Source organism: Mus caroli, chromosome 1, assembly GCF_900094665.2.
Source record: "Mus caroli chromosome 1, CAROLI_EIJ_v1.1, whole genome shotgun sequence".
Classification (NCBI taxonomy): domain Eukaryota; kingdom Metazoa; phylum Chordata; class Mammalia; order Rodentia; family Muridae; genus Mus; species Mus caroli.
Window position 1 is genome coordinate 141,373,342 of NC_034570.1, and position 16,989 is coordinate 141,390,330.

The following is a 16,989-nucleotide window of genomic DNA, read 5'->3' on the forward strand; positions in this document are numbered from 1 at the left end:
GGGGGATAACAACTGGACTGTAAAAAAAAGATTAAAGAAGAAGAACAACAACAAACTTATTTCCTCATTCATCTCCTAAGGCCTAGAAGAACAATTGCAGCCAAAGGCAGATTCCCTGAATATGAACACCCAGAAATTGAGCTGTTTCTGCTTGATCATCACTGTTCTACAGACCCCAAACAGGATGCTTGAAGGCATTAATCATCTCATTTGTGTAGCTCCACAGAGTTTCCATTTTAAGGCAATTATTAGACAGGGTTATTAAAAAACCTACATAGAGAAAGGCACTCTTTTGACATTTTTCTTCATCATACTTAAATTGGCAGGAATGTCTTCTGTCTTGCCATTCTGGCACATAGTTATAAGCACTGAGAACAGCATGACCACTTAGAATTTTTCCCGATACAAATTTCCATGAAAGTAAAATGATAACTTCAGGAGGAGGACACTTCTTGGTTTCAGCCCTTTTGTTAAATACACTTCTAATTCCCAGGATATAAAACGAAATGCAAGAGCGATTAATCTTACGTTGAATTTATAAGAGTATTTCCTTTCCGTCTTAGAGGAAATACTTCCGAGCTACATTGCCAAAATGAAGAAGGTGAATCAGCCAGTTGGCTCTACAGTGTCTGCTCGTGCCCATTAAACTTACCACAACATTTTCCAAGATGAGCTCTCCATATGGCTGGGCAGTGTATTTCCCTAACAAGTTGGCTATAAGAATACCATCTTTTTCCCAGTGAATTGCAGGCGTGGGGATTCCATCAGCAACGCACGGGAGAACAGCTTGGGAGTTCTCGTTGACAGTGAAGTGTATTTCTGTGCTTTGGATCCTAGGTGGTACTATGAAGAATTTAGACACAGTCACCCAGAAAATTGAGTTCATATTGAAAACCAACACATAAAAAATCCCTTCAAGGGCTTTTTGACATACTTTGTTAGGAGTATGGAAAAACAAACAAACAAACAAACAAACAAACAGAAAAACCAAAACAACCAAACAAATAAAACCCCAAACCCCAAACTATGAAGTAGTCTATCATATGAAAGCAACACATTCTTGTTCTCAAATATTTCTTACTAATTCTTTGAAAATTTCACATGTGTACAATGCATATTAATAGGATCCTCTTCTCTTCCCTTGTACAATGCCCCCCACAACCCCTCCAACAAATCTTCCTTCAGACCTCACGTCCTCCCCCCTGCTTTTATTGAAAATAGATTTTTTTCTGATATAATATATACTGACTATGGTTGCCCTCTCTCTATTCCTCCTAGGTCCTCCCCACCTTCCTTTTCATCTGGACCCACCCTCTTTCTGTCTCCCACTAGAAAACAAATAGGGATCTAAATGATAATAATAAAATAAAACAAGATAAAACTAACACATCAGGCTGGGCGTGGTGGTCTACAAAGTGAGTTCCAGGACAGCCAGGGCTATACAGAGAAACCCTGTTTCCAAAAACAACAAAAACCATAAATCAACCAAACAAAAAAGCCCCAGAAAACAAAACAAAACAAAAAAACCCCAAAAACAAACAAAATAAAACCCTAACACATCAAAATTGAGCAAAATAAAGAAACAGAAGGAAAAGAGCCCAAGAGAGTCAGAGACCCACTCCTTCCCACCCTCAGGAATCCCATAGCAACACTAGACTGAAGGCCATACTCTATATGCAGAGTCCTGATGTACACAAGTGCATGCCCTGTGCATGCTGCCTGTCTCTGTAAGTTCTTATGAGGTTTGATCATGTTGATTTAGAGGTCCTTGTTTTTATGGTGACATCCATCTCTTCTGGCTCCTACACTAACCTATCTATCTATCTATCTATCTATCTATCTATCTATCTATCTATCTATCTATCTATCTTCTATCTAATCTAAAATTATTCTCATTATATTTATTTATTTAGAGACAGAGTTTCTCAGTGTAGCCTTGGCTGCCCTGGAACTTGTTCTATAGACCAGGCTGACCTCGAATTCACAGAGATCCGCCTGCTTCTGCCTTCCAAGTGCTGGGATTAAAGCATGTGCCACTGCTGCCTGGATTACATATTGCTTTCTAACTCACTGAGTTCAAGACTCCTGCCCACAGGTATTCACCTCTGTGAGGGTGTGAGGACATTCACTGGGACAAGCCACCAGTGGCCACCCACCAAAACAAACAAACAAACAAACAAACAACCCTCTTTTTTTTAGCAGTTAGCAGCTGCCAATAGCTTCTAATCTTGGGTAGGGCTTAGCAGTCCTTTTCTCAAGCATGCTTGCATTTTTACCTGGCTCTATCTTTGGAGATCATCCACGATTTTACCTTTTCGTTGGGGATTATGCACAGTAACTTTCAATCACATTCATCCTCCTTCTCTAACTCATTAGACCCTCCCTTACCTGTTCAGCCATCCAACTTTATGTTCATTTCCTTAAGTAATAAAATAAAGCAAAACTAAGAACGATAACAGCAATGCAAAAAACAAGTCCATGGAGTCCAGTTTGAACTGGCTGACCACTTCTGGGTGTGCGGCCTGCCCTGGTAGGGTCCACGGGCACACACCTCTTTTATATGTTGTTGTTTTGTAGCATCTTGTAGCATATGATGGTCTCCAACTCACTAGTCAAGGATTTGAACTCCTGATTCTCTTGCCTAGCCTCTCAAGAGTTCAGATTCCATGCCAGTGCTAACTACCATACCTTGCTCATAGTAGATTTCTTTTAGTTCTCTATTTGTTTGGAATAAAAAAATATTAAGGCAATGAATTTATGAGTCATACATGGCACTTTTAATATTTAGCCCTCATTTTAGAAATAGTTTATAAATAATCTGAAAATAAACCATGTATCAGACCTATCTGTTAGCTAGAAGAAGGTTATTTTTTTCCCTATGACTGGGGTTTTGGCTTTTATGGTTCAAGTGGTGGTAGTGGGGGGCAACAAGGGGGGCAGGCAGAGACTGGGATATAAAGCAAATAAATAAATCAATAAGTTAATGAACAATGTCTGCCTTTATTGCATATCTAGGTGCACAGGTATTGAGGCTTTGAAAAGAACAATCTTTTGCTTCAAGGTAAAGGCTAAATGCACAACCATTAGTTCAATAGATTAATTAAAAGCAAGAAATCTATTGGATAAATAATATATTCAAGTTAAAAATAATGAGTGAAGATTCTAACTTGAGTATATTATTTATTTAATTAAAAAGAATTCCATTCGAAATAATCATTTTTGCTATGTAATTGAGGCAGAGTCGGATATACTTAAAAAATCAAAATTTTACAAAATTTCAATAAACTTATTAAAATAAAATATACCCCTAAACATAGAAGTTGGAAAAGTTTAATTTGCTTTAGTTTAGTCCTACCAGTGACATTAATATTCTATCATTAGTTTTGAAATAGACAATAAAACTGTTTTAATCTTTTTTTAAAAAGATTTAATTTACTATATGTAAGTACACTGTAGCTGTCTTCAAACACTCCAGAAGAGAGCATCAGATCTCATTACAGATGGTTGTTGGCCAACATGTGGTTGCTGGGATTTGAACTCGGGACCTTCGGAAGAGCAGTCAGTGCTCTTAACCGCTGAGCCATCTCTCCAGCCCCAAACGGTTTTAATTTTGACAATTATTTTAGAAATATATTTAAAGATGCTCTTTATGTGTACGTGTGTTTTTATTGCATGTACATGTTTTTATTGCATGTACATCACATTTGTGCCAAGAGCCCATGGAAGCCAGAGGCATTGGGTCTCCTGGAACTGGAGTCAGAGACTGTTGAGAGCCCCCAAGTGGGTACTGAGAATTGAAAAAAGGTCTTCTAGTTAAAGTGGCCAGTGCTTTTAACAGCTGAGCCATCTCTCCAGCTCATTAATGTTGATTTTCAGATATTTTGTTATATCAATTACAATGAAAAATATGTTGTACTACTTTAAAATAATTAATCTTTAATAATGAATCATTATTTCTCCTAAGGTTCAAACTGCATGTGTCATTTAGGTCAACTGGTGGTTACTTTTAAGCCAAAATGACTTGAAGCTTCAAGAAGTGAAACAGAAGAGCCACAGAACTTGTATGGTCACCACACAACCCTGACAATCCCCAACAATCACAATAAGAAGGGGATGTTAGCCATGCACTGATTTTCCTGGAAATCCTGATGTCACCTCTCACACAGATGTGTGTAGACACCAACAAACACAACGTACTGAACATGGACTTGAAACTCAAGCACACATTTTTCTTCACACAGAATTTGACTTTGATTCCCACCACATTTTTTCTTGGCAACTTTTCTCATTGCCACAGTGATACAACAGATGGAAATAAATCGTGGTAAACAACCTACCATGGACGGTGAGTGTGCTGCTGACGCTGCTTGATCCGGCCATGTTAGCAGCCATGCATGTGTACTGACCAGCATCATCAGGCTGAGCAAATGCTATCTGCAGAGCCCCTGAATTCAGGATGCGCTGGCGGATGGATTCGGTAAGTGCATGCCCATCTTTATGCCAGGTAATGTCAGGTGGTGGAGAGCCCTCTGTCTCACACAGTAGAGAGACAGGTTTATCCATTGTAACAACATACTCCTTTTGATGAGAACTAATGACTGGAGGAACTGAAAGACAGAAGACTCACACTGAGTGTACAAATTCCTCCTATGGTCTTCCAATAGAAGACTTGAGACTTCTATTCTGTAGATTGGTTTTGCTTGGAACATTTAAATTCATGAGTTTAATAAATAACAAGTGTAAGCAACAGTCAATTTTAAACAAGATAAGCATCCATTCATGAGGTATTGGAAGAGTCCCATCCAGGAGAGTCTTTCAGAAAGTCACGAGGGTCTACAGAGGTATTGTAATATACACAAACTTTATGATTCACTTTGGGCACTTCTAAAATGGACTCTATCAAGCTTTGTGAAATACTTCACTGCTCAAAGATACATCTGATCCCTGTATTCTCTAGAGAGCTTGTCGTGATGTCTCAGCAGAGTGCAATATTTACAAATGAATACACAGACAAATGGATTGCAGAATATAGCTATATACACAAATTCTTCCCATTTCAGAAACCTGCTAAGGGTTTCCCTTCCAAGAATTTACAGCAACCACTCACTGCTTAGGTATTGCTCTGGATTTTTTGCCAAGACCCAGATCATCCACCATAGAAATTTTAATTCATAAGTATTTATAGTGACTGGCATTAAGAGGTTGAGTGTGTGCTCCCCACCACAAACTATATCTGCAAGGGGATAGCCTATCTACAATCTCTCAAGCCTCTGGTGTCTACAGTTATCTGTTTATGCAATGTTCAGATACTATCCAATATTTAGTGTGTGTCTTTGTCTCTTCATTGTTTAACCTTTTTAACAATCTAGTGAAGAAAAATTCAAATCTGATGCTTTTTTTCTATGACCACAATGCTGCCGAAATTAATAATTTTGACTTCTAATATTTTCTGACTACAGTGCATTCAAAACTACTCTCTTCTTAAATATTATTCTCCTCCAGCCCCCATTCTGCTGCATCCCCAGTATATTCCCCTTTGTCAGAGTTCAAAGCAATGGCTGGCCCAGGATTTGTCCTTGGATTTCTTCTCTGTCTATGTTCTTTCCTTAGGAAATCGCATCTAGTTTCTGGATTTAGTACAGAGTGCAGATGATCTTCCATCCTACACTATACACTTATCATGAATGTTAATACACAGTCAATGTTCTACCTGACACTAGCATCATGGATTTTAAAAGTTTCCTGCATTCAACATGACTATGCAGAAACCATGGCTTCCTATCCCTAGTGCCAGGAGTTATCCTGGCATCCAGCAGTGGAATAGGGTATGGATTCAGCAATTGAAGGGCCAAAAGTGGCTTACTTTGGGCAACTTAACTCTTTATTTAACTCTTGGCTATTTTGTGCCCCAAATCTCCTAGCTTCTGGCAATTAACTCCAGCTGGTAGCATCAGGGCATCAAGGAAAAAAAAGCTTATGGGACTCAGTGGTTAAGAGCACTGACTGCTCTTCCAGAGGTCCTGAGTGGCTCACAACCATCTGAAATGCGATCCGATGCCCTCTTCTGGTGTGTCTGAAGAAAGACACAGTGTATTCACATAAAATGAATAAATAAATCTTTAAAAAGAAAAAGAAAGAAAATGCTTAGTTACTTGGGCCCTTTTCTTTCTGGCTCAAGAGCCCCTCCCTGGCCAGGTAGGCAAGAGGCTCAGAGTTCATTAACTCTTAGTAGCCAGAGAGAAAAGAAAAGAAAGAAAGGGAAAAATTAGCCTTCTCTCTCCTCTCTCTCTCTCTCTCTCTCTCTCTCTCTCTCATCAGGCCTGACCATATGTTTAATCAATTTCACAAGTGCACATGCATACTTACATACATATACACCTACCTACACATACCTACATACCTCACTTTTCTGTAGCTCATACCTTGACTTCTTCTCTCAGACCATGATAACTTGCCCAGACAAATCTAACCACTCTTCTAGGTCCACTCTTGCCTACCCCAAAGGTAATATCTACACAGTATCCAAAAGCATCTAGTCCAAACAGAACCATAGTCCTGGCTGCATCCTTCCTGCTGTGCTGAGAATGGAAGTTAATTCCACTACAGTGTATCTGGTCTTTAACAACAGCCCTGTCCTGGTCCATTCTCCTTCAGGCTTTTCTGTGCTCTTCTTGCTCACCACTGCCTAGTCACCAGTGTGGACAATATGGCAAGATGTCTTGTCCTTAATCATTGTTGATCTCTTACCTTATCCCTTACCCAAAGAGAAGCCCACTCTAACCATTGATCTAATAAACTGACTCAACATATCTTATTTCCACTATTCATCATTTCAGTTTCTGTTTTTCTGTTTGCTTTTTGCACATTTTGAAATTAAGATTTCAAATAGCAGGAATGTGAACTTTACTGTATTTGTTAATTCTCTATAGGAAATACCATAATTAATTCATTTAAGTTCAGTATCTTGAAACCTATTACCATTTTGCTTCATATCCTAGAAAGACATAGAAATTATATTATGAAACTGTCAGATTAACATGAAAAATTATTTTCCTCCTCCTTCTCTTTGTTTATCCCCCCTCACCCACACACTCCTGACTTTTTTGTAATTTTAAAGTTATCTTTTGTTGTCATTCCTTTGTGTGTGCATGCACAGCTCATGTGTGGAGGTCAGAGAACAACTTGTGTGAATGAATGAGTTCTCCCCTTCTATCATGCGTTCCCAGGCATCAAACTCAGGCCATCAGTCTTAGTGACAAGCATTTTAATTCAGTACTACCTCAACAAATTTGGGTTGTTTCTCTTGTTGAAAATTCTGTTAAAGGGACTGGATAAATGACCTTAGAGCTTAAGAGCACTTGCTGTTCTTGCAGAAGACCAGAATTCAGTTCTCAGCACCCACACTGGACTCCTCACAGATGCCTATAATTCAGCTCCATGGAATCTGACACACTTTTCTGGCTTCTGTGGGCATCAGCACTCATGTGCACATACCCACAGACACACAGACAGATAGACAAATAGATGGATAGACACACACACACACACACAAACACATGAATAAAAACAAAATAAATCTAAAACCCATCTTACTAAATGTGCTATCATGAATAAGAACAAGCACATTTGCTCCCTCTTCACAGTTGATAAATTGCAAGACCCTATGGATGTCTCAAGCTGATGATATTACAGAATTACGTACTCCCTATGTTTTCCCATACACATGCCTATGATGAAGTTTAGTTTATAATGGGTGCAGTAAGAGATTAATGATGCAAACACCAAATGTACTAAGATGAAGCAGGACTGTTGCTACACTGTATGGCTCTGGTCTTTTGCTATCCCATTCTTTCTTAAAATGTCACACTGTTCTTGCCGTTTTTCACTCACAGGAGTTATTGGTGCATATGGGAATTGACAATATTGCGACTTTTGCAGTTTGAGATTGTCTTGAGGTGAAAGACAGGCCACACGTGTTGACTCTTGGACAGGTGGTCTCATGCTGAGACTGAGAGTCAGTTTATGAAGCATGGCTATGCTGGTTAGAAACATTTCACATCGAAGGAAAGATTTCACTATATTCCTCAGAAAAACGAAAACTTGCAAAGTGAACCATAAAGATTTGTCTATTTTATCAAGTAGAGTTTCATAGAAGTTAAAATAGGACGAAGGTCCTTGTTCTCACACATGAAGTAAAAAGAACAACACATTCCGTCATCATCTGTAGATTTTTCTAGGGGAAAAAGTAAGATACTGTGATCTAAAATGAAGAGCGGATGCGGAGGACCACACTATTTACATACGAACAATTAGTACATATTGTTACAAGCATATCTGAAGACATAGAGGATGAATTACTCAAGTACCTTGTACATTCAGCTTGATCTTGCCCAAGGCTGTACCAGTTGGGTTCTGGGCCACACACATGTAAGTGCCTGCATCCCCTCGAACAGCTCTGGAGATCTGTAAGCTGCCACTAGGAAGAACGGCGAGGCTCTTGCCTATACCACAGTCATAAAAGTAGAGTGAGAGGAAATTTTATTTTCACTTTATAAGAAGGCACACAGACTTCTGGATTACAAAGCACTGCATATAGCGCAACAATCTTTATTGAAATCATGGTAGGTACCTGAGGTAATGACATTGATGCCTTCCTTTTGCCAAGTTATGAATGGAGTAGGTATTCCTGTTGCTTCACATGGTAGTAAGATTGGGTTGTTTAGAATGACATCCAGTTCACTTGGTTGGGGCTGAATGACTGGAGGCTCTGCAAAATCAGATCAACAGAAGAATAGCATTGCTTCTTATAAAGCAAAGCTGCCTGCTATGGTGATAAGTTTCTGTTGTGGATAGTCCTGGGGTTGTTTGTATTTTGATGCTAATTCTGCTCTCTTGGGAGGGGCTTCGAATGAATGAGTCAGTTACTCAGGTGACTTCTTGTGAACCATCCCCTAAAGAATAAAGGAGCCAATCACTGGGCAAGTAGGCAGGACTTCTGGTTGGATGGAGGACAAGAGGAAGCAGGAGAGAGTGAGGCCTTTTGGATGGGGATAATGTGAGGACAAGATGTAATTACTAGTGTCTCCGGTTTCAGTGGTGGATCGAGAATTTAGATTTAATAAGGCTTACAAGATTAGGATTCTAGTTGTTGCACCCAGTGATTGAGTTACCATTGTTTCTGAACTAAGTTTGTGTTGCATTTTCCTTCCCGTGGGGGTTTTGAAGCATGGGGGTAGCGTGGTAACGACCCACCAGTGGGAACTCAGAGAGCTAGATGGAGAGATTTTGGATCTCTGAGTCAGAGTCTCCATGAGATAAGAACAGGCTGGCTATTGCCGCGCCAGTGCATAGCCAGCAAAACCACTGGGGCTGAGAGTAGTCGGGTGTAGTGAGGGAACTTGCAGTTCTTTTTTAATATTTCCCACAAGTTTCAATGTGTCAAATCCACAACCCAAAACATCAATGAGTTGATTGTACAAGAGCAAAGTTATGACTGGTCTTATGTTTTTTACATCTTACTATATAGTAGCTGTAGTAGAAAATGCTGGTAGAAAAACTGATGTTGGAAGAGATCACAAAAACAAAAGAAGAAACATTTATTTAGGTTGTTCTGTATAGTTTGTAATCATGTGCAATTGTAGTCTATTGAATAACATCTTCCAGGTTTACATAACCCAAGACATTGCCATTGACTTGAAGTTTTGCATAGTACCATCTTTTAGAATAAAACATGACAATAAAAACACAATAAATAATTAGCACGCCCCCAAACCAGCCAACTTTTAGTGTGTGGTCCTGGAGAGCAAACCCCAGGTTTTGCACATGCTAGAGAAGAACTCCACCCATCAAGCCACCAGCAAGAGTTTAGTAAACAAAAAACCTTCCATACCTTGAACACGAAGGGTTACATGCCGGTGTGCTGAGCCCGCTGCATTGCGAGCAACACATGTATATCTTCCTGCGTGGTTTAATTGGGTAGCAGGTATCTCAATTGCTCCTAATGGGAAAAGAAAATATTTTGTTTTCTTCTTGTTTGTTTGCTTTTGTGACATGATCTTGCCACATAGCCCAGATTATTCTGAAACCTCATATGTAGCCCAAGGTGGTCTGGAACTCACAGTCCTCCTGTCTCTGTCTCCCAGATTAAAGTTTTACTAGAGGGTGTATCTCTGTTTTCCTAATTCAGTAAGTTACATGTTTCTCATGTTTCTTTTGATATTACCAAGAAACTAATTATTAATAGCTTTATTGATGCATACTTTACTTACCAGAAAGGCCATCAAATATTCATGTAATGAGGGCTTTTTGTTTTAATATTTGGAGAGTTAGTTAATGATAACCGCAAACTAATTTCAGAAACCTTCCAAAAGACCAGTGTCTATTTGTGGTCACTCCCAGCTTCCAAACCCAGTCCTAGACCACATCCATCCATCTGCTGCTTCTATAGGTTTGCCTTTTGGTGGAATCACACACTCTGGTTTTTTGCTTTTGTTACTAACTTCACTGTAAGCACATTTTTGAGATTCATTCATTTTAGCATGTGTAACATTGTGTCCCCTTTTTTTTTCAGACAAATAGATTTCCTGTTGTGGACAACAGCACTTTTGTGTATCTGTTCAGCAGCTGATGGGCATCTGAATTGCTTTCCGTTTCAGCTATTTTGGATGACTCTGTGAGCATCTCCAATGCACAGGTGCAGACAGGGTTTTTATACACCCTGGAGAGAGACCCTGGATGGAGTGCTGACTTTATGGCAACTCTGCTTAACATTGCAAGAAAGCTCTACACTGTTTTCTAGAGCAGTACTTTATGGTTACACTGGTACAGCAAACCCTTCTGTTTTATGATAGAATTCTAACCAGTCTACTGATTTATCTGAGATAGCCAAAATATTCTGCTTTAAAACCAAAGCTATATGCTGAGAGTCAATGTCCTATTATTTCCCATTGATTAAAAAAAAACACAAATATTCTCTTAGAACAATATAGTTTATCTTGAGGTTTTGCAGGACTCCTCACAGTGGAAGTGTCTCTGACTCTTCTTTTTTTTTTTTTTTTTTTTTTTTTTTTTTTTTGAGACAGGGTTTTTCTGTGTAGCCCTGGCTGTCCTGGAACTCATTCTGTAGACCAGGTTGGCCTCGAACTCAGAAATCTGCCTGCCTCTGCCTCCCAAGTCTGGGATTAAAGGCGTACACCACCACTACACGGCATCTCTGACTCTTTTGTCTGTTCTTAGGGCCAATTTTCTCCTACTGGGTTGTCTTGTCCTGCCTTGAGAAGAGGGTTTGTGCCTAGTCTGCATTTTTTTTAATGCTGTGTTTGGTTGATATTCCTGGGAGGCCTGCTCTTTCTTTTCTGCAGGGAAATGGACCAGCAGTGGGTCTGTGGGAGAGAAGAGTTGAGGGAGGGGACTGGGGGGATTAGAGGGAGATGAAGCTATGGTTAGGATATATCGTATGACAGAAGACTAAATAAGAAGAAAGAAAAGGAAAAACAAAACCAGAAAACACACACTCATGAAATCTCAGGATGAGTTGTTACTCAATCTGTCTCCCAGTATGCCTGCCTAGCACAAGACCCATTTTCAATGGAAATCTGTGTATTTTCATTTAGTTAAGTAAGTTTTCTCAATGCTATAAATTGTATAACTGTTGACTATGACCACTGTCAAAAGTAAATTTGTAATTTTTAGCACCCAACCTTTCTTGCTTAATTATATGAACATTAAAAATGGAGGAGCAGTGGATCTGGAGGAGAGGGGAGGTAGGTCAGCCTGAGAGGAGAGAAGGGAGGAGAACTGGGAGGGGCAGAGGGAGAGAGGCTGCCGTCAGGATGTATTGTATAAAAGAAGAATAAACAAAAAGGAAAAAAATTCAAGCTTATTTTACATAGTCTCAAGATAGGACAATTCTGTCTTAGGAACTAAGCGGCTTTTAAATAAACATTTTATTTTGTCAGTGGGAAACGTGTGACTCTCTGTAAAGAGAGAATTTGTTATGTCTGTGGTTTATCATATTTATGACCATGCTTATTATATCAGATCAGTTTTAGATAGTACATGTTATTTTGTTTCTAGACTCTTTTTCTTTTTCTTTTCCTTTTTGTCTTTTACCTGCCTCCCCCTTCTTATCATAATTGTATTTCAGGAACAAAGGCTTTTTAAACTTTTCATTATGTCAACAAAAGTCTGGGCAAGACTGCCCATCGCTAACTACTCTAGTCAGTGAGAGCGCAGCCACAGAACAAGGTTTTGTTACCTGAAGACAGAATCCGATAGCCGTCTCCTCTGGGAAGCAGTCTTAGACCATTTTTGGTCCAGTGAATTGAGGGAACAGGAACTCCAGAAGCTGAGCAGGTCATGACTGCCGGGGCCTGTCTGGTCACCAGGAAATCCATAGGTTCATCCGCTATGGTGGGAGGAACTAGAAGAGCAAGAAGAGAAAACCACACACTTCCACTCCATCCCTCCATATTCCCAGAGCCAAGTTGTCCCTCTTCTCCCTGATGCTAGAGAGTGAGTGCCACGCAGGTATGGAGGGAGGCTGTGTGGTGAAAGGACAGCACTGTGTGTCCACCATTCTACTTTCAGGCTCTTTCTACCTTGGACAGTGAGGTCCACTGCTCTCTTGTCCTCTCCAGCATCGCTCGTCACAGTGCACTCGTAACTGGCAGTGTCATCCACAGAGGGGGAAATGATTACAAGTGAACCAGAGGAAAGGAGCCTAGAGGAGAGTCCAAACACGAGATTCTGTACATTAGTTTCCACGTATTTTGCAGTTGGTGTTTGAAGGAGCTGAGATAAGTGAGCGTTATTCATCTGATGCAAAGTTTGCACATCAAAATGTAACTTTATACAGTAAAGGATCTAAACTTCCTATCAACAAGAAACAGCTGCCTGGAAGAATTACCTGAACACTGAATCTTACATTTTCTGAATACATGCATCATAATCAAACTTCTCTTAGTAGATGAAGTATATTGACAGCTACTATTTAATAACATAGTATGTATCCCAGGCTCCATTTGACACGATTTTATGAAAAGCATCTCAAATTTATCAGTGACTTTGAGGGTGGATATTTGATTCCATCTATGCTATGTAAGTGAGTAGAGGTCTATCTGTTTCACTGCCCCTGCCCCGTGCTTTATATATGCTTCTTTCTATGTCATGGCTCATGGCCATTTTGGAGATGTACCATGTGTATACATATCCACACCTGTATGTATATGCATATGATGGAGAGATCCTGATACCGTGAATAAGATAGAAGAGCAGTTGAGGATAATTCCTAACATTCGCCTAAGGCATCCATATGCACACATATGTGCAGTCCTGCTACCTACCCACAGGTACCCACACACATGTAATTACATGTGTATGCATGTATGCTGCACAATTGAAAATGGAAAAAGAAAAGCGACGTGGGTTTGGTTTAATGGAAGTGTCTTTGACACACCGTCTACGCCTTCTTTGCACAAAGTCTATTTTTAAATCACTGAGTCCAATGCCAAACATTAAAGGATGAGAGAAATAGAGCTGATAGACTTTCAGTGGAATCATTCTTGGTTTCATATTTCCTGGTAAGTCAGAATTACCTCTTGTCAAAGTATCACTGTGACTGTATTTGATGTTAGCACCCCGGCAGATAATTTGATGGTATAATGGGCTGTTAGCTGAATTGAGGTGAAGCTAGCAGAAATTCTCAGTGATTCAAAGTTCAGCCTTCAAGACACCTACACTGCTATAGAGAAAGCTCTAGCAGGGAAGCTGGAAGAGGGTAAGACCTGGAGAAACTGCTGTTTGTTTCTACCTACCCAAGGGGCCAAGTACCTACATTAGAGTTCAAGGTGTTAGATTTGATTTTTTTATTTTACAACTAAAGCTTGTATTGATTCCCACAGAACATTTTGTCTTTTATGTGAAAAGGTGTTTACAGCCATTGTCATTATGAAATTATAGAAGACACTAAACAAACTAGGTTAAACAATAGCCATCATAGGTTTGTTGTATATAGAAAAACTGCATCTTTAATTAAAAAATAGGTTGGAAATCAAATTTCATACTAAGGGAGTATTTTTCTAGCAACTGACTAGCTAATTCTTCATTGGAAATGTAATTGAGGAAAATGCATATTAAAAAATATTAAAAAATATATTTGATGCTCCTTTTGATAGGGTTAAAATACTAGTTATTTTAAAAAACTTTCTAAATGTTCGGTGGGATATTTTTTTCCAATGGATTTATCTTTACTTCATTATGTTAAGTGAAATTATCCAGGCACAGAAAAGGATCTACTGGTACTCATTATATATGGAAGATAAAAATATGAGCTAACAGGAGTAAAGACGTGACTCAGTTCCCAGGTCTTGGGAATGGTGTGCAATGACAGCATCATGGAAGCACAGTTGCACAGAGGAAAGTCTGACTAATCACTGAACATCTCACAATAGCCGCTAGGAAGGGGTTTTAATGGTCTTTTTTGGTGGGAGGGGTACTAAGGCAGGGTTTCTCTATGCAGTCCTGGTTGTCCTGGAACTCACTCTGTAGACCAGGCTGGCCACTAACTCACAGAGATCTGCCTGCCTCTGCCTCTTGATTGATGGGATTAAAGATGTGCGCCGGCACCAGCTTAAAGATTTTTAATGTTTTTGTTTTGTTTTGTTTTGTTTTGTTTTGTTTTTCGAGACAGGGTTTCTCTGGCTGTCCTGGAACTCACTTTGTAGATCAGGCTGCCTCTGACTCTGCCTCCTGAGTGCTGGGATTAAAGGTGTGTGCCACCATGCCTGGCTATTTTTAATGTTTTTAACTCAAAGAAATATGCATGTATATAGATGTGCCTATTATCCCAATCTAATCATTATACAACATGATATTATACATGAAATACATTATATTTCAATGTATTGAAATCATATAGTACCAATAACTATATACAATTGTGTCAATTAAAAAAATTAAAAAATATTCAAAAGAAATGACTTATTCTTACCTGTATGAATTTTGATTTTGATCTACATTAAGAAGATGTCCATTTTTTCTCCAGGTGACTGATGGTTTTGGTATCCCAGTAGCTTCACAAGCCAAAGTAGTTTGGACATTCACTGTTACTGTTACGTTGGTAGGACCCATAGCAATCGATGGAGGCACTAAAACAATTAAGGAGAAAACAGTCTTAGTAAATAGCAAGTTATTTTGAAACATTTCTGACAAAATTTGTCACTAGTAGTTTGCCATATAATTAAGGCCCAGGAAATTGTCACAAACTGGTGATATTAACCACAGGAGAGGGAAAACACTGGCTTTGTCTTGTTCATAATGCGGTGGGATATGCTCAGTCTTTGAGGTCCAGGTTTTTATTAGCTCACTAGTTTCTGTTGGAAAAGAGTGACCTGAAGCCTGAATTTTTTTTTTAATAAATGTATATTTACCATGGACTTGTAAATCTATTCGCCTACGGTCTGTTCCAGCCACATTGGTCGCCATACACAAATACCGTCCAGTATCTGTGACATGTGCTGACTCAATATGAAGGAATCCATTTTCCAAGATGGAATATCTGTAAGACAGATGACAGATAAGTTCTTCCGAATCAACCCTTTTCAGTTTTACACTGTGACCCAGATAAATGTTAAAGACTGGATGAAATCTACTGTTAGTGTTTTTCTGTTTCAGATGAGACGTATTTACAGCGCCACCAGAGGAGGAAAAGGACGCACACAGTGGGAAGGTGCATAGCACTCAGGCTTGTGATCCTGATGAATTAAATCGTAAGAGTTATGCCTGCAAAATGCTAAATTTTGGTTCTCATCTTAGGATGAAAATATTGATTCTAAAAATAGTAAGATCAAAACAATTCATTTGAAGTGTAAACGAATAAAATGACTAATAAAATAATTCATTAGAAAAAATAATTTGAAAGATTTACATTTCAATTTCTCGTTACAGTATTGTCTCCCCCTTTAGAAGTGTTACCTTGCATGGCTCTCAGCTAGCACAACACCATCCTTTCTCCATGTTATCCTTGGCGCTGGAATGCCTTCAGCATGGCATTCCAGGGCGATTGACTTATTTAAGAGAGTGACAAGGCTCTGGGGACCACCACTGATGCTTGGAGGAACTGAACAAAACAAACACAACAATCGAGTTACGATAAATAGCACAGCCCTCATTAAGAATCTAGAGATGTAAGGAGAACTTTAAGGGAAGTAGTTAGCTTTGTCTACACTAATCTACCTTAGGATAAATAGAATTAAAGTCTAATTCCTGAAGTCCCACTGAAGATATCCTGCATTTGAAAATAAAGAATAAATGGGGAGAAGAATTTAAATCCCGGATACAGCATGCGAAATCTGGCCCTTGTGAGAGAGGCGTGAGTAAAATTCCGCTTGGGTCTGATGCAAATTAAAGTTGATAGTTCTTATTTCTCTTTAGCCAAATAATGGTCAAAGAATGTTAATGCTGGAAGAGTTTCCCTTTAAATAAAGAACAGAAAGGGGGCTGTTTTAATGAAAAACACATCTGTGGTGAATCATGTGAGTCTCAGAACAGGCATTTCTCTAATCATAGAGCTCATGTGGGAATACAAAGCCTGAACTTGAATTTTAGTATTAGAGATTATTAGTCGTGCGGGTCATCCAGTCCGTTGTAAAATTTCTTGTGTTAAAATCCAAAGGGACTGTTATGGAGGGAAAGGCACACGTTTTCCTGAATTTTGGCAAGTTTTGGCATCTAGATATGCATATTTAAGAAAATTATAGTGGTATGGCATTGGTTAGGGAAGAGTAACTCTGTGCAAATGTACAGTATGTTAGAAAGCCACCACAAATAAAGGCAAACTAAATGATGGGCCGTTTGTCTTGCACAGATGTAGTGTGATGGTTTCCCCTTAGCTGCATGATGCAGACTATCTGGATCGACTAGTAATCCTGTGTGTGCATGTGTTTGTATGCATGTGTGTTTGTTTGTGTGTGTGCACTGGGCATTTGTGGG

At 39.2% G+C, this 16,989-nt stretch overlaps 1 protein-coding gene across 3 annotated transcripts in view; it reads right to left on the minus strand.

The window, feature by feature from the left end:
- Hmcn1 (hemicentin 1) overlaps positions 1 to 16,989 on the minus strand; it is a 427,483-nt gene that overhangs the window by 51,457 nt on the left and 359,037 nt on the right. For all 3 annotated transcript variants that reach the window (XM_029475879.1, XM_021160385.2, XM_029475883.1), the window contains 10 exons: positions 15,973 to 16,117; positions 15,429 to 15,556; positions 14,990 to 15,146; positions 12,600 to 12,721; positions 12,257 to 12,421; positions 9,890 to 9,997; positions 8,630 to 8,767; positions 8,367 to 8,501; positions 4,338 to 4,607; positions 653 to 843 (listed from right to left, as the gene is read on the minus strand). In XM_029475879.1, the coding sequence (XP_029331739.1) occupies positions 653 to 843; positions 4,338 to 4,607; positions 8,367 to 8,501; positions 8,630 to 8,767; positions 9,890 to 9,997; positions 12,257 to 12,421; positions 12,600 to 12,721; positions 14,990 to 15,146; positions 15,429 to 15,556; positions 15,973 to 16,117 (1,559 nt within the window). The remainder of the gene's footprint in view (positions 1 to 652; positions 844 to 4,337; positions 4,608 to 8,366; positions 8,502 to 8,629; positions 8,768 to 9,889; positions 9,998 to 12,256; positions 12,422 to 12,599; positions 12,722 to 14,989; positions 15,147 to 15,428; positions 15,557 to 15,972; positions 16,118 to 16,989) is intronic.